At 38.3% G+C, this 23,265-nt stretch overlaps 1 protein-coding gene and 1 non-coding gene across 2 annotated transcripts in view; one reads left to right on the forward strand and one right to left on the reverse strand.

The window, feature by feature from the left end:
- Window positions 1–14,402: 14,402 nt before the first annotated feature.
- LOC119261670 lies at window positions 14,403–14,591 on the reverse strand. Its single transcript, XR_005129161.1, has one exon. It is a non-coding gene; the product is annotated as a U2 spliceosomal RNA (small nuclear RNA).
- A 1,638-nt stretch (window positions 14,592–16,229) lies between these two features.
- The window catches only part of LOC108427212 (interleukin-31 receptor subunit alpha), a 38,461-nt gene continuing 31,425 nt past the window's right edge, over window positions 16,230–23,265 (forward strand). Inside the window, exons 1-2 of the mRNA XM_017697203.2 lie at window positions 16,230–17,049; window positions 19,396–19,510. Of these exons, the coding sequence (XP_017552692.1) occupies window positions 16,977–17,049; window positions 19,396–19,510 (188 nt within the window). The 5' untranslated portion in view covers window positions 16,230–16,976. The remainder of the gene's footprint in view (window positions 17,050–19,395; window positions 19,511–23,265) is intronic.

Here is a 23,265-nt window from a genome sequence, read left to right on the forward strand (position 1 = left end):
ACATGGTGACACACGGCAGCACATATACACCATATTTTAGCACTTTTTTCTCTCCTGATTAATTTTAAAAATCTTACATAGTGCAGTTGAAAATAATGCCAAAAACTCCATGCTCCAGTTATCCTGTGTACCATATGCAGGGGGTGTACAAAATAACAGAAACACCACATGAAATACTCATACTCTTGAGTATACTCATTTTATCAGGGACACCTACCATCTGGGTGCACTTTGAAGCTGTAAAATGTATTAGTTTATATCCTATCTTTAATTAGAAAGGGATCACAGTATAGCTGCTGCTCACCAGACATGTTTTGGGTGGTGGACCACTCTCAGCAAAGCAGTGGCATAGACATGGTAGTGGCTTCTTACTGTGTGTTGCTGGTACAAGTTGCTTGGGTGACAACAGTCCACAATTCAGAAATATCCAGCCAACTGTAGTCTTATGGTCAGAAACTGACTACAGATGAGGGACTAATACAAACTGTAACTGCAAGGTAGATGTGTCTAACAAAGTGGCCAGTGAATGTAGGGCCAGAATGGGACTTGCTTTCAGGCTAGAGGTTCTGTGATGTAGACCAGCCAACCCCAACCTCTACACACACACAGCACTGCCTTCATGCAAAATAACTTTTTCTAAAATCTGTACATTTCATCTCCATTTCTTACTCCTATTTATTACGTATGTGCTACACTGAGATAACCAAGATAGCCAGTTAGTGATAAAATGACAACTGCTTAAAACTTTTATCTTAAATATTACATAATCATTACAGTCAATATGCTACAAACTAATGCTAGCTAATTAAATTGAGGTCAACTTTTCTTACCACCCACCTGCTTGGATATGTGCTCATCCTCCTTAAGTAACCTTTTCATTCTTTACTTTTCTTTTCTTAGTTCTCAGTGCTGCTATCCATCTTTATATGATTCACATACAACAATCTTGACATTCATAATGGAAAACTAAGTAATGAAGTCTGCAGAGCGCTGCCTGTTTTGTCAGCCAGTACCAGATTCATACTATCACTCTGAATTCCATACAGTAATCCATGTGTCAGTCCTAACAGGCCAAAACAGTGCAGACCTCTGTCTCTTTAAACACATCTGATTCAGCTCATGAGCTAATTAGCAATGCCTACATGAATTAAGAGCATTAGATGAGGGTAAACATGTCTCTGCAGTACTTTGGCACGGAATGTGCCCAGTTGGAATCGCCTGCACTAATCTCTTAAGGCTCATATTAGCTCACATACACATGATCTGAGACACTTATTCTTCTGGGGCCATTGCAGGTCAGACACACAGACATTCAAACAAAGATTCACAGCCACCAATTTAGCATCTCCAATGTGCCTGACTGCGTGTCTTTAGACTGTGGGAGGAAACCAGAGCACTTGGAGGAAACCCACACAGACACTAGCAAAGTCCACACAGAAGGAACTCTGGTCACCAATCCAGGAAGTCGAACCCAGGCCCTTTGTGCTGTGATAGTGCAGCAGTTACATGTTAATGCATGTACAGACTTCATCTAAGCTCTATCCACTGTAACCCCCCCGTTACATATATATATGTATATATAACACTGTCTATCCCCCCGTTACAATCAGCAAGCTGGGGCTATATGACATAAGGTGGGGCCACTGGTTTAACCTCTAAATATCGTTTTAGTACTGTATCTTAGTTAGGTCAACAATACAGTTTGAGCTTACTCAAAAACAGTGAATGTGCTGCCTCTGTATAAGCTGTACTTACTTAGATTTTTACTGCAAATCCTGCAATTTAAACTCAGTGCTCTCCTGGTAAACAGATACTCAAACAGTTGTGCCATTTGGGAGCCATGAAATTCCACAAAGAAATAATGAAAACATTCTAAAATATTTCACAAACCAGTTAAAAAGACGAACACACTTCTCTCGAAATAAACTAATTTCAACATGGATAACTGTCCTTTGCCTAAGCACAGGCAGTTCTCTCTATCTGAATATGAGGAAGCTTTACATTCGTTCTTGGAAACAAAAGTTTAAATAACTTTGTGGCTGTGTAGTGGCACAACTGTCTAATCACAACACCACAGCCCTCCTTGGTCAGGAGTCTGAGATGAGGAAGCACTCAGCCTTCACCTAAAAAACGAGGCACAACTCTTTAACATGAACTTCAGCAGAATTGTGTGGGGCTAAACTGCTGTGGGCTGAAAATGTGGATAGATGTAAATGTGTTGGTTTTCATGACAGCACTAAAAGAGTTCAAAATATTCCGTTTCTGCGCCTTCATTTTCATAAATGGACTGGAGAATGGATGCTGTCTTTTGAAACTGCAAATTATTTTACACACTACACTCAAACTCCTTCATTTCAAACAAGTGGTGAAAATTTTATAACAAATGTTATTTGTGTTGCTTGGCAACCACAGGCGATTGTTAACAATTTACCCAGGCAATGTACATTTATAACATTAGTCTGTGGTTGCCAAGCAACAGAATTGTTTGTTACCCCAAAGAGCAGCATTACGATAAGCTTTACTGAAAACTTTTTAAGTGTACAGTTACTTTAACACTTTTCTTAAACTAAACCATATTCAGATTGGATTAGTTTCTCAGAGGGATGTCTGGATGATACATTAGAACTATAATTAAAATATTAACTAATATTAAAATCTCATCCTTGTAATGCACTTCCTGTGTACACCCTTAAAAATGTGGTCTTTTAAGGGTTCTTCAGCAAAGAAAATGGTTGTTTATATAGAATGATTAACACTTAAAGAACACTTTGCATGATTAACAGGTTCTTTGCATCATGAAAGGGTTTTTCAGATTGATGGACGATGTGCATGAATGTGCTATAGATGGTTCTATATAGAACCTTTTTGAAGAGAGTTCTATATAGCACCCAAAAGTGTTCAAGATTGACATCGTAACAATAGAAGAATCTTTGTGAACCATTTTCAATAGGTTGCATGTAGAAACGCCTACAACACATTCTCCATCAACCTGAAGAACTATTTCATGATGCAAAGAACCCTTGAAGAACTTTTTTTCAACAGTGTAGAGAGGATAGAGGTGAACTTCTATCACCCATATCAAGTAACTGGGTGAAAGACTTCCAAAGCATCCACCATTTCGTGAATTGCAGAATGTTTAATATAGACATGCACACTAAATAGGGCAGTAACAGTGTTAAAAAAATTTTAAAAATTTAAAAAAACATTTTTACCGATGCATCTGTCTGGAAAATCTACCAAAATCACAGAGATCTGTCTCCAGACAGGACTAAATAAATCTGATGACTGCTGAGTTTGGTGGAAAACAGTAGGTAATTCAGCCAGAAAAGTCAGAGCACTGAGCGTGTTTACATGCACTAAATAATCTGATCATAATTGGATTTCAGCAGTTATCGGATTATTCTTATTAGTTATCTGATTTCTTAGATCGCAGTGAGGCCTAGAAATCTTAATATGAAATCTGATAAAGAGAGATGGATTTTGGCTCAGTATTTGATATCTCACTGCATGTATATGCTTACACTGATTTCTTTTATTTTTCTCAGTCTGCTCATGTGCGAAAATAGGCTGTGGTACTGGAAAAGCAGACGATGATTAACACAGTGCCCACAAGATGGCAACAAAACACTTTTGGAGTGATGCTGACACCGGCTACACGCTTAACGAAGTTAAGGATTTAAATATTCTTTATTTTCTAGATGATGCATATTCATATTTTCTGTAAAAGTGGCTAAGTGTTTAAAAAAATCTGCGGCATTATGTTTGCCCTTTACATTACATTTATATTACTTCTTCTTCTGTGAGTTTATTGGCTGGTTGCGAAGCAAAAATTACTGCCTGGCTTATGTAGACCTGGTGTAACGTTGGGGAGCGAGGAGGCAGATAAGCATATGCGGAGATAAGCAACTTTTATTAAGGGCAAATCCACCCTGGTCAGAACGGTCCAGGTTCAAATAGCCAAGACAAAGAGATCGGGGAACAGATATAATGAAAAACACACCAAACAAATCCACACCATCAAACACCATCAAACAAAGACCTGCAAACACCCAGGGGAAAACACAGGGCTTAAATACATGAGGGTAAACGAGGGACAGGTGGAAACAGGTGGAGACAATCAAGGGTGGAGTCATGAAACAAGAGGGCAGGACTGAAAACCAAAACAAAAGCACATGGGCAGGACTGGGAAGTAAACACAACACCAGCACATGTACAGGACTGGGAGGGGCCAATCATGACACCTGGAATTTTCCTGCTGTCTAATTACCCAAGTGCATGTAAACGCAGTGAACAGATTACTGACAAAATCGGATTTTCTGCAGTTATCAGATAATTATGTGCATACAGTGCACATGCTGATTGTCTATGCAGGTCTGTTCCCTGCCTCACTGTAATGTGTCCACTGTCCCCTGTTAAAATTTGTTTAACATTTAAAAACTTTCAGAATTCACCTAATCATCTGCCACAGTGTCACATCCTGTTACTGGCTTGTCTAGGCATCAAACACACAAGGTTTCCCAAGTACAGAGACTTTACATGGCCTGATCTCAAGGCTCTCAAAGCAATTACAATCAAAAAACTGTTACCTGTGAGCTACAACACAATTACAACAGGTGCAAAAGTCTGAACTCTAACAACGCACAAAAACAATGATAAACCATTTTGATAACAGCACCTGTGTGTGTCCAAACAATGCACATCGGTGAAAACAATAAACACCATACATGGTGTCAAAAAGAATGTTAACAGTAGCAGAACAAGGACAGGATCTTTTTAGAATAACAAGGTTTTGAAAGATTGTCAGGCCTGATTTATGACTCTGACAATGTTGGTAAAATGCCTTTTATGTTCACATCATATATGTCTACAGACATCGCAGTGATGTAGTGGAAAGAATTTGAAAGTTTAAATCATCTTTAAAGTAAAGGAGGTAGATTATATCACCGAAAGCTTTCACTCACCCATCCAAATCATTGAATTCAGGTGTTCCAATCACTTCTGTCACAATTGGCCCCTCCCAGTCCTGTCCATGTGCTCATTGTGTTTACTTCCCAGTCCTGTCCACGTGCTTCTTTGTTTTGGTTTTCAGTCCTGCGCTCTTGTTTCATGACTCCATCCCTGATTGTCTCCACCTGTTTCCCACCTGTCCCTAGTCATCCCTGTGTTACATCCCGTGTTAGCCCTGTGTCTGTGTAGGTCTTTGTTTGCTGGTGTATGTATGCTTGTTGGATGTACTGTTTGCTCTTCATGTTGGATATATGAAACTGGACTGTCATGACCACGACCCTAGATTTGCCCTCAATAAAAGTCGCTTATCTCAGCGTATGCGTCTGCCTCCTCACTCCCCGGCATTACAACTTCCATGGCCACAGGTGTATAAAACCAAACACGTAGGCATGTAGACTACTTCTACAAACATTTATGAAACAATGGTCCAGTCGTGAAATTTCCTCGCAATAAATATTCCACAGTCAACAGTCAGTGGTATTATAACAAAGTGGAAGCGATTAGGAACAACAACAACTCAGCCACGAAGTAGTAGACCACGTAAAATAACAGAGCGGGGTCAGCGGATGCTGAGGTGCATAGTGCGCAGAGGTTAATCACTACACACCTCCAAACTTCATGTGGCCTTCAGATTAGCTCAAGAACAATGCATAGAGAGCTTCATGGAATGGGTTTCCATGGACAAGCAGTTCCATCCAAGCCTTACATCACCAAGTTTAATGCAAAGCAGTGCTGTAAAGCGCCGCCACTGGAGAATAGAGCAGTAGAGATGTGTTCTCTGGAGTGACGAATCACACTTCTCCGTCTGGCAATCTGAAGGATGAGTCTGGGTTTGGTGGTTGCCAGGAGAACAGTACTTGTCTGACTGCATTGTGCCAAGTGTAAAGTTTGGTGGAGGGGGGATTATGGTGTATGGTTGTTTTTCAGGAGTTGGGCTCAGCCCCTTAGTCCAACATCAGTGTCTAACCTCACAAATGCGCTTCTGCAAGAATGGTCAAAAAATTCCCATAAACACACTCCTAACCCTTGTGGAAAGCCTTCCCAGAAGAGTTGAAACTGTTATAGCTGCAAAGGGTGGGCCAACATCATATTAAACCCTATGGATTAAGAATGAGATGTCACTCATGTGTGTGAAGTCAAACAAGCGAATACTTTTGGCAATATAGTGTATATAAAGCATGAAAATATCAAAAACTTAAAAAATAAATGTATCTATCAATGTTAGGTTATTCCTGTCATTTATTAAAGTAAAAAGCCACGAGAGGGATTTTACAATCGTAAAGTCATTTTATGATAGTAAAGGTAAGATTGTTATTAGACATGATTTGCACTGAAGGAAAATCCTCTTATCTATAATATAATAACTGTAATGCATGGCTTCAAGGGGCTTCTTGCATTCCTTTACAGTTTTGTTCATTTTTGTAGCTCACAGTAAGTCAGACTGTGTTCTAAACAGCATTAAATCCTTAATGACTAATAAAAATGAAAATGAAATATGGCTACAACTGAATCCCAGTTTGCTGCTCACTGCTGGTAGTGTATCTTAATAGTGCAAATTGGCACTGCATGGTTTTCTGTCAACAGAACTACTAGCTCCCACTTACTATTAACAACCTCAAAGGTATAAGGGAGTGGGTGAAGTGTACCTTTAAGGTATTTATTGGTGCAGCAAATGTTTGTTTTTGCATTCCTCTGTGTTACCACAAGCATTCCAAAAAGGTTTTCACTTTGTATGTTATGGTCTGGCATTCCCACTATAGCAAGCATAAACCATGTTCTTTGAAGGTTCTACCTATGATAGCGTCAAGAATTTGCTCCCCATTTAGCCACAGAAAGAAAAAAATAACACCCATTTAAACAGTTTACTGCCATTAAAATGGCAAGCTGCTAAGTTTAGCTTGAAACGATCAAAATGAAAGCTTTCACAAGGTTGTGCTCAGCTACATTCCTGTTGCTTTCATATTAAACCAGCAGTGCCAGTCCTGCTCCTCAAGGCCTACTATCCAGCAGTTCAGCTCAAGAGTTTTCCTGGAAAACTTGAAAATGTCAGTGAAAATGAATGTCACTTTCCAGGTCTGGATTTTTTTTATTAGTCTTTAACACACAACTGAGAATAATTATGTTTTCTGAAAAGTTTCCCTTCAGTCCCTTAAATGGCCAGTTTTATTACACACTTCTATAATCTAAGAACAGCTCAGCCAGTTTGCTTTGATGTCCTGTTGAATAATAAGCTTCATTTAAAAAAACAACAAAACATATAAAACAGGGATAACGAGGGACAGATGAAAACAATCAGTCAACAAACAAGGGGGCTGAACCAAAACAAATGCAAATGGAAGATCCAAACAAAGCCCATGGACAGGACTGGGAGGGGCCGATCGTGACATTCAGTTGTGTTTCAGTTTATTTGCACTGAGTTTCAAGAAATTGTAACCAGCATTTTAGATCTGCATTATATGCATTCAGCAACTGGGTTTAAACTGTGAGGTAAGCAGTAATAATATAAATACGAATGTCACTGACTTAAAGATTTTAAGAACATGATTACGAATGATCTAACTAAGAGACATGGTGACAGAACAGCATTACAGGGCTTGATGTTAAGTTTTTTTATTTATCCCACGAACAAGTAAATCCATATTTTATGTGTTCAGTGGGTCAAAATCACTTGTTCAGTTATGTTACCTACTAGGGTGCTAGCAAAGCCATTCAATTAAACCAGCTAATTAATAAATAGCATTAACAGACAACAGTAAAATTAATGTTATCATAAAAAGCACACCTATAACATCTTGTGTGAGTCACCCATATGGTTTGCTGGTTATTATGGCTCTTGCTCTTTATCAGACCTCAGCCAGTCAATTTCGTTCCTCCAAGTAGCAACAGACCACTGAAGCAGTTCTGTAGTAAACATAAGAACATAATCACAAATGATCTAACCAAGGAATGAAATCTATAATGTGAAAAGAAGGGGACCAAGGACAGAACCCTGGGGCACTCCCTTGGCAATGGATTCTAGATGTTATTGTGGCATTAATGATGGCTGGATTATTTGAGACTAAGGGTCAGGCGTATGAGGTCTAAACTGATCAGTCTGCATAAGATACTGAAGTCATTGTGATATGCCCATATCAGAGACTCTATGCTATCTCACCCTGTGGTTAACAAAATGGTTCCAAACCTTATATGTTTTGTCTTGGGTACTTTTTTTCTGAATATCACTGTATCTTCTGCATTATGAGGTCATTAAACAGCTGAGAGATGAATTTTGCTGTTATTGTGGCATTAATGATGGCTGGATTATTTGAGACTAATATTACATCATAAGGCATTATAATAATTATAATTATAATTATTATAATTTGCGTTGCCTAAAATGTATCAGTATTTGCAGTTTTGTAAACTGAAGTAGATTTTCAACTTCTGGATTTTTTTCTGCCATCAAATAATAAGGTAGCACTTAATCTTTTCTCCTCAGTTACTCCCCACTCTGTCTTTATATCCTGTGATATTTCCTTTTATGCACAAAACCTTTTCCTAAATTACAAAGTGGGATACAAAAAACAACTGCATAATAGATATGTGCTTTGTCCTGACATTTTTCCTTTAGCAAAGTGAAATACAGAGACTTCTTCTGGAACATTCTGACTTCTTGAAAGCAGCTTATGTTGTTCATTTTTTGCTCTGTTCCTGAACTGAACTCTGCTTATACATCTAAACAATATATGTTGTGCATTAGAGGAAGGGGTGAAAAAGAACTGGCAGTAAATTCTACAGGCACTCTTCAGTTCTTTTATTCCTTTTCTATGATGCATTGAGCCAAAATTTGTCTGCAGAACATACAGAGGCATCAACTTCAGTCCAGCTAGGTCTACAGGAGCGTTTAAACATTAAAACCAGGTGGGCTGGAACACAAATGTACATCTTCTGAAACACTTTGGGGCACTTTTGACATTATTAGAATGTAAGGAGAGAAAACCACTATTCAATTTGTTTGCTTGTTGAATTCATGACGCTTCTATTCAAAGCATGGTGTCTAAATACTTCTACACTCTTAAAAATAAAGGTTCCTAAATGGCTATTAGCTTGAATGTATGGTTCCATGAAGAATGTAATTGGTACAGAACTATAGAACTATCATGAATTTTTATGGTTTTGATTTCTTTGCAGCCAATCTGGCTTATCAACTCGAAGTTCATACTGTGAGGCCTCAATGAACACATGAAACACACTAGCATGTTTTCAGTTTTATTAGCCAAAGTTGCAACATTAATGACATTATTTGCTTTTAAATCAGTGAAAACTGATATTTTAAATTCTTGTTTTTTCTGGTAGTTCTGATTATTGAGCCTGTGCAAATCTCTACAACAAGGTGGAGCTTTACCCACTCATGGCATAAACTGCAAGCTGATTGGCTCTTCTACACAAGCACATGCCATGTTGAGCATTACCAGCGTTCCCGTTCATATTTCAACTGGTGGCCATTCTCCCCTGTTATTTTAACCTTTTAGAAATTGGCTGAGGTAGTCAATGCCATATACTTACATAGGCTCATGTTCGCAATGGTTTTAGGCCTTTTATTTTATATACATGGAAATTGTGACCAAATTATGACTGCAAACCTACATGCATAAGTGACATCCTACCTTTTCTTTCCTACCTCAATCCAGTGTGTGCCAAGTAAAGTCTCTGGATGTGCATTAATTCATTTTACAGTAAGAGTATATAACACGCAGTCATATGATATGAGATGTTATAATGTTTGACTGTAGGATTGTTCAGCAGCAGGTCTTTAAGCATCAAAAATGTTATGATTGTTGACTTATATTTAATTCCTAAATAAGCCCGCAGCGAAACAAGAGAAAGTAAATTATTCTGTATTGTTTAATGAGATTGTAATGCTACCTTGGTGTTTAATGACCTGGTGCTCATGAGGTGGATGGGAATTGGGACTTAATAAGGAATGAGCTGCCTTAAACCTCCACTGCATCAATCTGATGACTTAAACTCTGCTAATAATTATGTTTAAAATATTGTTGCTACCTCAGATGCATCTGAGCTCTTCATAACCCCACTTAAAGACTTATGAGACCTATGAGTTCAGTCGTGTAATTCATGCTGGTTATGAAACATCACAAACCTCATAAGATTTCATTTTGTCCCACTTCAAAGATTCAATCTACCAATAACCAAATTACATATCACTTATGTGTGTGTGGAACCACAAACACGTTAGTAAACCAAGTTCTTTATTAGCTTATTGAAGTGAAGAGCAGAACAAACTTGAATAGCCTGCAAGTCAAGCCTCTCAAGACCTGGGTAAAGACATGGTGACAGAACAGCATTACAGGGCTTGACGTTAAGTATTTTGATTTATCCCACAAACAAGTAAATCCACATTTTATATGTTCAGTGGGTCAAAATCACTTGTTCAGTTATCTTACCTGCTAGTGCGCTAATGTTCAAAAAGTCATTCAATAACTAGGTAATTAATTAATAGCATTAACAGACAACAGTAAAATTAATGTTATCATAAAAAGCACACCTATAACATCTTGTGTGAGTCACCCATATGGTTTGCTGGTTATTATGGCTCTTGCTCTTTATCAGACCTCAGCCAGTCAATTTCGTTCCTCCAAGTAGCAACAGACCACTGAAGCAGTTCTGTAGTAAACATAAGAACATAATCACAAATGATCTAACCAAGGAATGAAATCTATAATGTGAATAGAAGGGGGCCATGGACAGAACCCTGGGGCACTCCCTTGGCAATAGATTCTAGATGTTATTGTGGCATTAATGATGGCTGGATTATTTGAGACTAAGGGTCAGGCGTATGAGGTCTAAACTGATCAGTCTGCATAAGATACTGAAGTCATTGTGATATGCCCATATCAGAGACTCTATGCTATCTCACCCTGTGGTTAACAAAATGGTTCCAAACCTTATATGTTTTGTCTTGGGTACTTTTTTTCTAAATATCACTGTATCTTCTGCATTATGAGGTCATTAAACAGCTGAGAGATGAATTTTGCTGCATTCAAGCTAACACTGCTGGGTTGATGTAATAAGACAGGCAAATACATTAAAACACCCTAAACAAACCGGCAAGCTTTTTCCCGTGTGGTAGTTAAGTCGCTTTGGCAGTAGTAAAGTGAATTAGGAGTAGCTGGTATTATCATATAATAGTGTTACAATTTAATAGTAGACTTACTTTCATGTGGGTCATTTCAGTATGCAGGTGTGGTAGCTTTTGCTATTAAAGGGGAGCTATTATGCTCATTTTCATTGTTCATAATTTTATTTTTGGGGTCTACTGGAATAGATTTACATGCTTCAATATTCCAAAAACACACTATTTTTCTCATACTGTACATCTCCAATGTGTACTGTGTACTGTATACTCCTGTGTCTTTAAGCCCACCTCCCAATGAGCCCAGTGTGTGCTGATTGGTCAACTTGCCCACTCTGTTCTGACTGGTCAGTCACCAGAGCAGTTCCACCCCAACATGTTCCGCCCCTGTCTTGCAGTCTGCAGTGAAGCTCCTCTCCTGAGCAGCTGTAACACCGATGTGGTTATTTTTACAGTGGTGTCAGTCTCCTTCCATTTTGTATATTGTGATAGATTACATGCAAAAATCCTATGACTTGCTAAAGAACGGGAAAAACCGGAAAAGCATATCAGACCCCCTTTAACACGGATGTAGCAATGTCCATATTTTGACTCCTTTATGATTTCACAATTGAGAGGATCCAGTGACATTCAGGGAAATATACGGAGGACAAAACATATCAGCTTTAGAACCTTTTTCTGTACCTATGGGGTGTTAATATAACAATTTTTGAGAATCCCATTCATTTTTGCCATAGACAAATCCAGCTTCCACTCAGAGTTGCTAATATAGGCATAACACTTATTACAGACCGCCCTGCGATGGACTGGCGACCTGTCCAGGGTGTATCCTGCCTTCCGCCCGAAGACTGCTGGGATAGGCTCCAGCATCCCCCCGCGACCCTGACGGAGAAGCGGCTTGGAAAATGGATGGATGGATGGACAGAATAACGCACAACTTCAGATGTTTATACATTTTTGTCAGTAGCATTAGCTCATGCAGTCTTTTTGGAGCTCTATCTAGCACTTGGTCAGATTTTGGAGGTTTCAAAAACCATTCAGACTGATCAGCTTAGCTGTGGCTGCTCAAGTGAAGCCTTTCATAACCACTACATTCAGGCCTCAGTAGGCTACACTGTATACATTTAAGGTATATGTTGAAATCTTATTTATTTCTTTAAGTTTTCACTCCTCTAAGAATGCATTCGGTTTTGTTGTATAAAAGAATTTATTATCCTGTTTGTGCATATTTACTTGTCCGACACAAATGTTTACTTGTTGCATTATGAGGCATGTTAATCTGAAGTTCTGCATTAGTGGCGGTAAGTGGTGAAAATTTTCCTCGAGGTCTTGCGACAGTAGACGCAGCCCACAAGAAATTCTGCACTGTTTGTAATAGTACAGATTCAGTTCCTTGAATCTGTAACCACAAGCTGTAAGTTGAAATCCCACACTGTGTACCAAAGTCAACTTTAAATGTTCTCTCTATCACTGAATACTCAGTCAGTCAATAATCTTATGATGAAAGAAGGGATGAATATGTCATAAGCTCATATCTGTATTATGTACAACCCTTCCGTTTGCTGTAGCAAGTGTGTTGTTTGTTTGTTTTAATTATTGTTATTATTTTTCACGAGATCTCAAGGAGAGGATTCTAGCTGCAGTGGTAGGTCATACATATCAATGAATAGTCCAAGTATGATATTCATAGAGTGTAGAATGGAAAAAATGCAAGATTTTTAGTGGGATAGCAGGATGGTTGTTCATGCCAAAAAAGTACACAGCTTTTACATTTTCATGTGATTATTATCTGTGTACATTACAAAGCATACACATATGTATGTCCTTTTAATAATATTGTTTATGTGTTTTAATGTTGACATATAAAGCTTTAGATATCATGAGAATATGGAGAATATTTACAGTGGTGGTGATAGGAACCAGGGGTCCCAGTGTCTACAATGCATTTTATTTACTATCCAAAAGCTACAGTGAAAGTGCCTTCTGACTTTTCATATGTAACTTTGATAATGGTAAAATAGTGATTATCCCAAAAATAAGTCTATACTTTGGGTATTATTTAGCTGTAAAACAATCTGCATGTAGTCACATATGTATTTGAATCAAATGTAGGCCAAAACATTATTTCAAATCTATCATAAAACAGTGTCTGACATCAGACAGTCTATTCTTAAACACTTTATGTAGGAACTTTTAGAGGCATTTTAGAGGCATTAAACTCTTCAAACCAAATAACTTTGAATGAATTTACATCTCAACTGTTTATGTGAAAATGTAGATAAATACCTTGGAATACCCCTTTAATGGCTCTAAAGCCCCTTCACATTACATGAAATGGTAACAGATATACATTTTTGCACAAAGTTTTGTCTTAAAATACTTTTTAAAAATACACCCACAATGAGTAGCAAAAAGGGAAAAAGGAACTCTGTATGGTACTAAATAAAGTTTCTACTGTCTTGTAACAATAGTGAAACCCTTTTTGGTGCTATAATGTTCTTTAAAATACCACGTACAAGTTTTCCATCACAGAGAAGAACCATTCATTCAGCCAAAGAACCATTTATGCATCCAGATGGTTCTTTGAATTGTCTAATTTATATACATAGCTATTAGGAGGGAACCCACTTTTGGGGTGTATATTCAGGATGTTATAAAGGAAGACAGTCCCCAAAAGAAAACTTACGTTTTTTCAGATTTATCACTACTGCTGTTATCAATATTGTACATAAAAAGTCAGAAGAGACTTGTAAGTTCACAGGTTGTTTTGGATAATAGATAAAAAGGCTATGTGTAGATAAAGGTTTGTGTTGTACACATTGTGACCCCTGATTTCTGTTAGCACCACTGTAAAGAAGCATCAACCATTCAAGTCCCTCTGAATGACTGTTTATATCTCGATGACTGAATTCTAGAGAAATGTTAGATACCTTTAAAAGGGAACTCCACTATTTCTCATCATTTTAACATAATTAATTGACCCTTATGAGTCCCACAACGGGGAAATTTCACCTCCGCATTTAACCCATCCGTGAAGTGAAACACCACATACACTCTAGTGAGCGCACACACACTAGGGGGCAGTGAGCACACTTGCCCGGAGTGGTGGGCAGCCCAATCCGCAGTACCCAGGGAGCAGTTGGGGGTTAGGTGTCTTGCTCAAGGACACCTCAGTCACATGCTGTCGGCTCTGGGGATCGAACTGGCGACTTTCCGGTCAAGAGGCTGGTTTCCTAACCTCCAGCTCATGACTGCCCCTTCCAGGAGGTGCACCATTCCTGGAGGTACTGTAATACCAGGTCGATGCATGGAGCAGACATAGCAAGCCTCTTCCGTCTCCCTGTTCTAAAAATCAATTTTATATGTAGTCCTCATATAGAGGACGTATCAGATATTAAACTGATAAGAACAGATACTACACTTGATCTTAGCCAAAGGGCCGAGAAGCGATAAATGGTTAAGGTGTAAAGACTTACAGAGTGGTTTGGTGTGAGATGCTTCGTTCTAGAGAAACTTTCAAATTGTTCACAGTGGTGGTGATAGGAACCAGACGTCCACCTCTAAAAGCTCCCTTAGAGAAAGTTACTACATGCAATGGATATGAACATTCAGCCTGAAGAATGATGAGACATTGATTTACAATAGTTTTGTGATAAAGTTTTGACCTTAAACGTCCTGTGAATCCATTTATTTCAGTCCATTAAGTGCAGAGGAGGGGTACAAATGTAGGCGAGAGTCCAAAGAAAATGTAGTTTTTCAGATTGTCCACTATGTAACCATCATCAACATTACACTCTGTAAAAAGATGGTTCTTCATGGGTTCTTTAGCAAGAAAATGGTTCTATATAGAACCATGAACACTCAAAGAACCTTTTGCATGGTTAAAAAGGTTTTTTGCACTATGAAAGGGCTCTTCAGATGGAGAATGTGCTGTAGATGGTTCTATATAGCACCTTTTTGAAAATGGTTCTATACGGCAGCCAAAAAGATTATTCTACACGGTAGAACTGGCGTCCTGTCAAAGTGAAATGATCTTAAATCTAGTTAGTATATCTAACTAGATGAGTTGAGCACTTGTTCTAGGATTATCTATCTATCTTATCTATATTATTTCTAGACACTTTTTGCTTGCTTTACGGGATTTTATTAAGTAAAATGATCTCACTACACTAGCAGATAAATTAGCTGGTTTCAAGCTCATTTCTTAAAACAAGCAAAATCCAATATAGTGAGATAATTTTACTAAATAAATATCAATAAAAAATCACTCAAAGCAAGCAAAAAAGTGTCTAGTTATACGTTAATCTTAATTTATTTCATTTTTGCAGTGTACTTTTACAATATCAGCCTTGTAACAATTGAAGAACCCTTCTGGGTGCAATTTAGAACCCGTTCTATATAGAACCAAATGTAGCACATTCTCCATCAATCTGAAGAACCCTTTCGTGATGCAAAGAACTCTTTCATCATGCGAAAGGTTCTTTGAATGTTCATGGTCCCATTTTCTTTGCTAAAGTACCCTTGAGGAACCATCTGATTTCAAGAGCGTACATGTAAAAGCTCAGAAGTCGTGCGGGCTCACTGGGGCTTTCGGACAGTAAATAAAATCTCTACGGGCGTTTTTCACACTTGGGCCGTTTCAGCGTCTGAAGTGGGCTCCGACCGCTAAGTCATGGGTTGTTTTGCATTGGCGAACACGCCAGACGAACTCAGACCCCCTAAACGGCCGCCAGAACGAACCGAACTCAACTGATACCACCTCGAGAGTTGTGGTCTCCGTTCGGTTCGTTTGTCTGTCCGTGGTCTGAGACAGACCGCAGCGCTGACACAGGAAAGCGATAAGATGCAAAAGTTCGATTTGACCGTGTTAAAGGCTGGAGCTGAGTTCACTGACCCCTGGTTCCTATCAGCACAACCGTAAAGAAAACTCAGTCTGTAACTTTGTTTACACTTCCCCTCTGTTCACATCGCAACAACGAAATTATGCAAAAAAAGGGAATTTCTCTTTAAGCTGTGACCACGTTCTCCACTAAGAGTGGAAGGAGGCGACACTTCTGTCACTGAATTCACCGAACAGCTCTGGCTCACTGTTGACCTGGCGTTTCATGTTAAAACCGGTCAAACTGAAGCACAACCCGAAGGTGACGGTAGTTAGCTTAGCATAAACGCTCTCTGACTAACTTTGTTTACAAGCCGCGCTTCTCCAGGTCTGAGTCCTCCTGTAAAGCCACAAATCAGAAAGGTATGCAAGCAGGTGTGATGCCAAAAAAGTGGCAAGTGCGGGGCTGTTTTCAGTACAGATAAGCCTTGAGGCAAACCGAAACAACCATAGAGACTTTCTCCGTCCGCTGGGTATAAAAATATTGCGACGCAGCGACGAAACGAAAGCTTCTAGGACCTGCCCACAGCTTCACGCTCGCCTGCTGTGAACTAGGTGAAGTAAGAGACAGTGCAGCAACAGCAGGAGCCGCTTTTACGAGCAGCCCCGCGCACTAGGAGTGTGTGCAGGTAGCACGGATACTGGTCACTTTTAGTTTATGACCTGAGTGGGAAGGTGTGCTTTTCAGTGGTGCCGAAGGCTCAGCGTGACGCCAAAGAGGAACCCTGGGAGAATCGGTTCATTTTCAGATTGGTTTCTCCTTCAGGTACCAAGGTGAGTTCCGCTGAGATTGACGTCTCCTCTTCAGGGGAAAAGCGACCAACTTAGGCGGAAAACGCAGTGACCTCAACACACACAGAAGATGTGAACTTCTTAAAGCCTATATATAGGCTATTCCAGCCCTCATGGCTCTGTAGACGTCTTAAAGCTGTTGATGAGCCAAGGTGGAGAAAAGCGATGGAGGAAAAGACTCAGAACTTGGCCAGATTTGTCTCCTGGATCAGTGGGCTCTGCATGATCCTGGGTTCAGGTAAGAGTGAATGGTGGTGTGGATGAATGATGGTGTAGCCTTTGAAGGATTCATAACCAGTAAAAAAAGTTAACACAACGTGCTCAAACTGTACCCCATTCATTGCTTGTTGTTATGTAATATTGCCTATTGGGTAGATTTGCTTGGAAGTGAAATTCCTCTTCATGTTCATGCTTGTGTACTAGACTTAGGGTTAGCCCACCTCCTCCAAAAGTGGTGGGGCAAAACTTAAAAAATCAAGCTGTTTTCAAAAGCAGTTCATTCCTAAAGCCTGCAGAAGAGTTGATCTGATACTGTGTCTTTTTTGATTGATATTTGATCCGGCTGGGTTCACACTGTAACAGTTTGTACATGTAGGCGTTTGTTTATTGGTCAGTAATTTTGCAGGGATGCACATATTCTGTTACTCTCATGCTTACCACCATGAAAACTGAAAATATAGATGCTTGTCTTCAATGTGAACAACAATCAAAGTAATAATAGTAAACCTTGCTTAAACTTAAACCATCTTGTGGTGCCCACCACGTGCTCCATGTACCTTCCTGCTGGTGTAAATAAAAAAAGCATAAAAATGAGTTTCCCCAAGCAGCAAACTGAAGCAGGGGTCACCTAGAAGCAGCTTCAGATGCACAACTTTTGCCAGACCACTTTTCATTTCTTTGATATGGACCTAAATTAGGGTGGATAGATGTTCACACATCAAAATAGACCAAACTAAAGCATCTGTTTTATGTCTATACGTCAGTGCTCTGTGCAGTTTCGAGAGAGTAGAGATTCTTATGATAACGTCCTGAACTCAATCAGAAATTGGTGGGTTGTCACCCCAGTGTTTTGAAAAGTGGTGGGTCGAATGCCCCTTTCGCCCCTATGGTATGGCCCTGCCCATATTCAGACTGGTACTTAAGGAACTTTGGGGAACTCCCTTGACCTGACAAAATGTTCAGATTAGTTGGGTAACTTCAACCAGATTTGTTCAACCAGTGAATTAATAATATGCTTTTTATGCTATTTAAATCTAACTGTATAACTGCATAAAGAATTGCATAGGTAGTTACACTATGACTTACGTTTACATTTAATTTATGTTGTGCATTGACGCGTTTTTGTCGGCGCTTCTGATTTTTACCTTTGTTTTGTGTAATAAATAACAAAAAACAGCATACAATTTCAAATCATAATACAAGATCTCCCCATATACAAAGGACAATGTGCCAAATTCATAACTTGTAATATTGACGTAATAAGGAATGTGTGGTTACAGCAGCAGAAATCATGTACTTTTTGAAGAGCATATTAATTTTGTTTTGAGTTTTTCATATTGGGAGAAAAAAGTATAAGATATAAGACGTGCCCCAAATGTTTTCACAGGCAAAATTAAATAAACATTAATTATGCATTTGAAAACTGACAAAACTTATATTTGGCCAGGGCGCCCAAACTTTTGCAAGACTGGAAGAGCTATAAAATTTGTGTAATTTATAATACTGACATAAGACATAATCTACAGTCTTATAAATATTGCTGTTTATTACAATAACTTGGCTTATTATATATGTTAAAACACTCCCTATATTATACACATGTTGCAAATTTTTGATATGAAAAAATAAATATAGACATATTTTTCTTCAGTTTGGGTTCTTCTCCACAAATGCGGTGTTGATTGAACGAGTCTACCCGCCCTTTTGACAGAAGGCCTTATTTTAATGAGCTGTGAGTGAGAAAATGTGAGGCTTTACGACTCTACTTATAATCTTGCATATTCCACATAGTAGACTGATCCTTCTGTGGCATATTAGCTCTGCTTTTGCTTTGGAGCTGCTCTATATTCACCCTAACCTAAAAATGCTCAACCTTTGGACACTCTTTATTTGAATTTCCTAGCCTTGGCCGTTGTACAAAACTGCTCTACGAGTGTAGGTTGTATTTAATTGTTAATATGTCCATGATAAATATGGGCAGAGGTAGGTTGGCACTTTTAAATTTGTTTACTTTTACCTCTATTCAAGTATATTTATGAGAAATAAAGCTCATTTTTCATTGTAGCTATTAAGATTTAATTAGAAATGTCTTTTTTGTGCAAGTTTTTATGTTTCATTAATGGCAGCATCTGCGCTGCTTTGCAATTAATCACTCCTGTGATTTTGGAGCTCTAGCATTTTATTTTTACCCAAAAGGACTCAAAATGAGAAGATCAGCATCTTAGAAACGTCTGTTACTATGCTGAAAAAGCCTTATGAAGAAGTTTATGAATTCACTATATGGCCTTTATACATGTAATACGTCTATGTGTTGTCTGGTCACACCATATGAATAAATTTCCTTCCTATTTTTATGCTTTTCCAGCCTCGTCTCCAGCACCCACTGTTACCCACTGTGAACTTTTGGAGCATGCAAACATCACTTGTTACTGGACGGCGGTCAGTTCAGAGGGCACCAGCTACAAGCTGTCAGTCAACATGTAAGAATCAGTCCATAAATTGTTTTGCTGTGTGGACAGTAAACCTAGTTACATGCTTTCATTGAACCATTTTGGGCTGTTTGCCTTTACTTTTTTCACAGCTTGTGAAAAGTGAAATGACTGGTTCAAAATAAGGCAGCCTTATGTACAATGTTCTTGAACTTTGTTCACCTCCTTAAAGTGATAGCTTGGCAAGAACATAAATTGCTCAAATGTAGATGATCAGCCTAGACACAAATGATTTGAAGAAGTTTGCTTCTTTAGCTGTGCACTGGAAGCACGAGGCTAATGTAGATACTATGCCATGGAAGCTAATACTCCACAAATGAGCATTGTGCAGATTAAATACTTACATCAAGGCACTCTGAGTTGTCATTCAGTGCCTGAAACCACATAAGCAGGTCTATGTAAGATTACACACAGTTTGAGGCCAGTTTGCACAGTGCTAATTCATGAGGTATAAGCTTCCATGCTAGTTACATTAGCCTCATAGTTCCAGATAGACAGATACATAGATACATAGATAGATCATTAATCTCAAAAGTTCATGTTTTGTTAAATATGTTAAATTCAGCCAATAAACATTAATTATGCATCGTAGTCAATGTAGTAACTGAGAAATAAGCCTTAGTAAGCTTGAGATGTTAAATTAAATAATAATATTTAGCTAAAAACAAAAGTGTATAATATCATGAAACATATATATATATGAGTTATTCCCATCCTTTAGTGGAAACAGACATATTAATGACAATTTTCTGTAAATTCCTATGCACGATTGTGATTTATTTGATATTTATAGCAAATTTGCCCAATTTATATTCACTCAGAAAATCTACAAAACATCTAACTTGACAAGGGGCACCCAAACTACAGCCATAAAAGAAAAAGCTATGAAAAAGTTCTGTTATGGGTTTGTAAATTTGGGATTGAATGCAACCGAATGCTTACACACCATATAAACTACAAAAAGTACAAGTGAATATTATACATTTCAACACACTGAACGTTTAGATGCTTTAACTTAAAAATGTAGGCTAACCTGGTTGCCTTCAGATTTGGATTTTATTACGCTGCAGATAATAAGTTAACGGAGTGTAACACTCATTATTATTGTTCCAACAAATCTTTTTTTACATTAACTGAGCTGCTACCAGGACTTTTTGATTGAGACTTTTTTTGTTTGTAAGATTTCTTAGAGGAGATTTACGAGGCCGCTGAAGACGTTTTATGATGTTTTGACGCACTCGCTATGACAGGAGTGCAAACATATGGTGTGGTTTCACACTTGCAAACCAATCTATGCGACATGAAGCTGCATCATGTTTTTCTACGAACCCTGTTTATTGAAAAACCCTGTGACCTAAAATTCTTTCATTAGCACATTGTTACTTTCTTTTTTTGCTATGTTTAATACCTCCTATAGGAACTTGTTATATTTAGCAGCATTTACTCCCATGTATATTTTACTAAAACCAGGTGCAGAGCCTTTGCTAATATTAAGTAATTTGTGACAGGAAACTGGAAACAGTCTTCCTGTCTATGGTTTCTTGTAAGGGTGAGTGATATGGCACCTTCGGGGGTGTACTGATAATTTACTCAAGTATAAGTACAGTTACTGTAGTGATCATGTACTCAAGTACAAGTACAGTTACTGTAGTGATCATTTACTCAAGTACAAGTATTGGTAATTAAAATTACTCAAGTAAGAGTATAGTAGTTCATTAAATAACTACTTAAGTACTGAGTTATGTCTTCATATTTCCACTATCACAACCTGGACATGTTTCTGAGCTGACTCATTGGCCACATCATTGGAAAAAATCTGTGCAGAGAAACACTAAAGCTAAAGTTCTGAGAGCTGAGCTTGATCATAGTTCGCTCTGTTGGTGCAAATCTACACACCTTTCTGTGAACTGAGTAAAGAACAAGGTTTACATTAAACTGCATGTGTTTCATGGTTAGATGATTATATAAGACATCCTAGTTTACCAATGAAGTACTTTAGAGTCCCTGAAACGATGAGCAGAGGCTGTTACTGTTTGATTCTGTTCATTGAAGAGAAAAATCTCAGAGTCAAAATTATGATTAGATTGCTTAATTAATAATAAAATTTTAGTGGCAGTCCTGCTGCCTACCAGCTCCCTGGACTCTAGCTTATGTTAACAGATGTGAACTTCTACAGAGAGTAAACACATTCACAGCATTCACACTGTATGTTAACTGATGTCTGTTCAGAACATTTATGCCATTAAAATCAACGGCAAAATCTGCAGTTTACCCAGCTTTGATTTTAAAGTAGCTGACAGACACTGTAATAAAATATTATTTATAAAAAATATATAAAATTAAAGTAGCACAGTAAAAGTATTTAATTAAAAATGGACTCAAGTAAGAGTAAAATGATTAAATTCTAATCCAAAAAGTACTGTTATAGGAAAAACTGTACTCAAGTAGGGTAACAAGAGTTAATGTAATTTGCTACTTGCACTTGTACTTGTTACTCTGGGCACTTTCACTCAATATGTATTCAATTATTTATTTTTTTTCTGATGTTTACAAGTTGGAACAGACCAAATATTCCAACAAAAAGTAGAAAAAAGTAGTAGTAGTTGTCTTTTTGTAATTCAACATTTCCAAAAAAAAAAAAGGTCATCTTGGTTTTCACTATACCAACAACTGAGACAACTGTGACTGGGTAGAGAGGTAATGTTGCTGAGGAGTGTTCTCAAAAATCAAGTAGAGGGTGAATAAAAGAACATATTGTTGCCATTTAGTGGGCATGATTTTATCAGTTGTATATGTGTTCAAATTAATTATTTGTTGTTCTACTAACTCACTGGTTGCTGTGTTTGAATGGACCCACCAGGGAGTTATGCAAACCCACCTTCTCACTCAGTGAGAGAACAAATATATGTATATTGATATGTATCTTGTTTCATTTTTTATTTCTTTGAATTATTGATAAAGTTTTAGCATTCTATTATAAAACACATACAGTGGGGTAAAAAAGTATTTAGTCAGCCACTGATTGTGCAAGTTCTCCTACTTATAAAGATGAGAGAGGTCTGTAATTTTCATCATAGGTACGCTTCAACTATGAGAGACAATACGAGAAAAAAAATCCAGGAAATCACATTGTAGGATTTTTAAAGAATTTATTTGTAAATTATGGTGGAAAATAAGTATTTGGTCAATAACAAAAGTTCAACTCAATACTCTAACATAACCTTTGTTGGCAATGACAGAGGTCAGATGTTTCCTGTAAGTCTTAACCAGGTTTGCACACACTGTAGCTGGCATTTTGGCCCATTCCTCCTGCAGATCTCCTCTAGAGCAGTGATGTCTTGGGGCTGTCGCTGGGCAACATGAGCTTTCAACTCCCTCCACAAATTTTCTATGGGGTTGAGGTCTGGACACTGGCTAGGCCACTCCGGGAGCTTGAAATGCTTTTTACTGAGCCACTCTTTCGTTGCCCGAGCGGTGTGTTTGGGGTCATTGTCATGCTGGAAGACCCAACCACGTTCCATCTTCAATGCTCTCACTGATGGAAGGAGGTTTTGGCTTAAAATCCCATGATACATGGCCCCGTTCATTCTTCCCTTAACACGGATCGGTCGTCCTGTCCCCTTTGCAGAAAAACAGCTCCAAAGCATGATGTTTCCACCCCCATGCTTCATGGAAGGTATGGTGTTCTTGGGATGCAACTCAGCATTCTTCTTCCTCCAAACACATTTCATCTGACCACATGATAT

This window comes from Pygocentrus nattereri, chromosome 19, assembly GCF_015220715.1.
Source record: "Pygocentrus nattereri isolate fPygNat1 chromosome 19, fPygNat1.pri, whole genome shotgun sequence".
In the NCBI taxonomy this organism is placed as follows: Eukaryota; Metazoa; Chordata; class Actinopteri; order Characiformes; family Serrasalmidae; genus Pygocentrus; species Pygocentrus nattereri.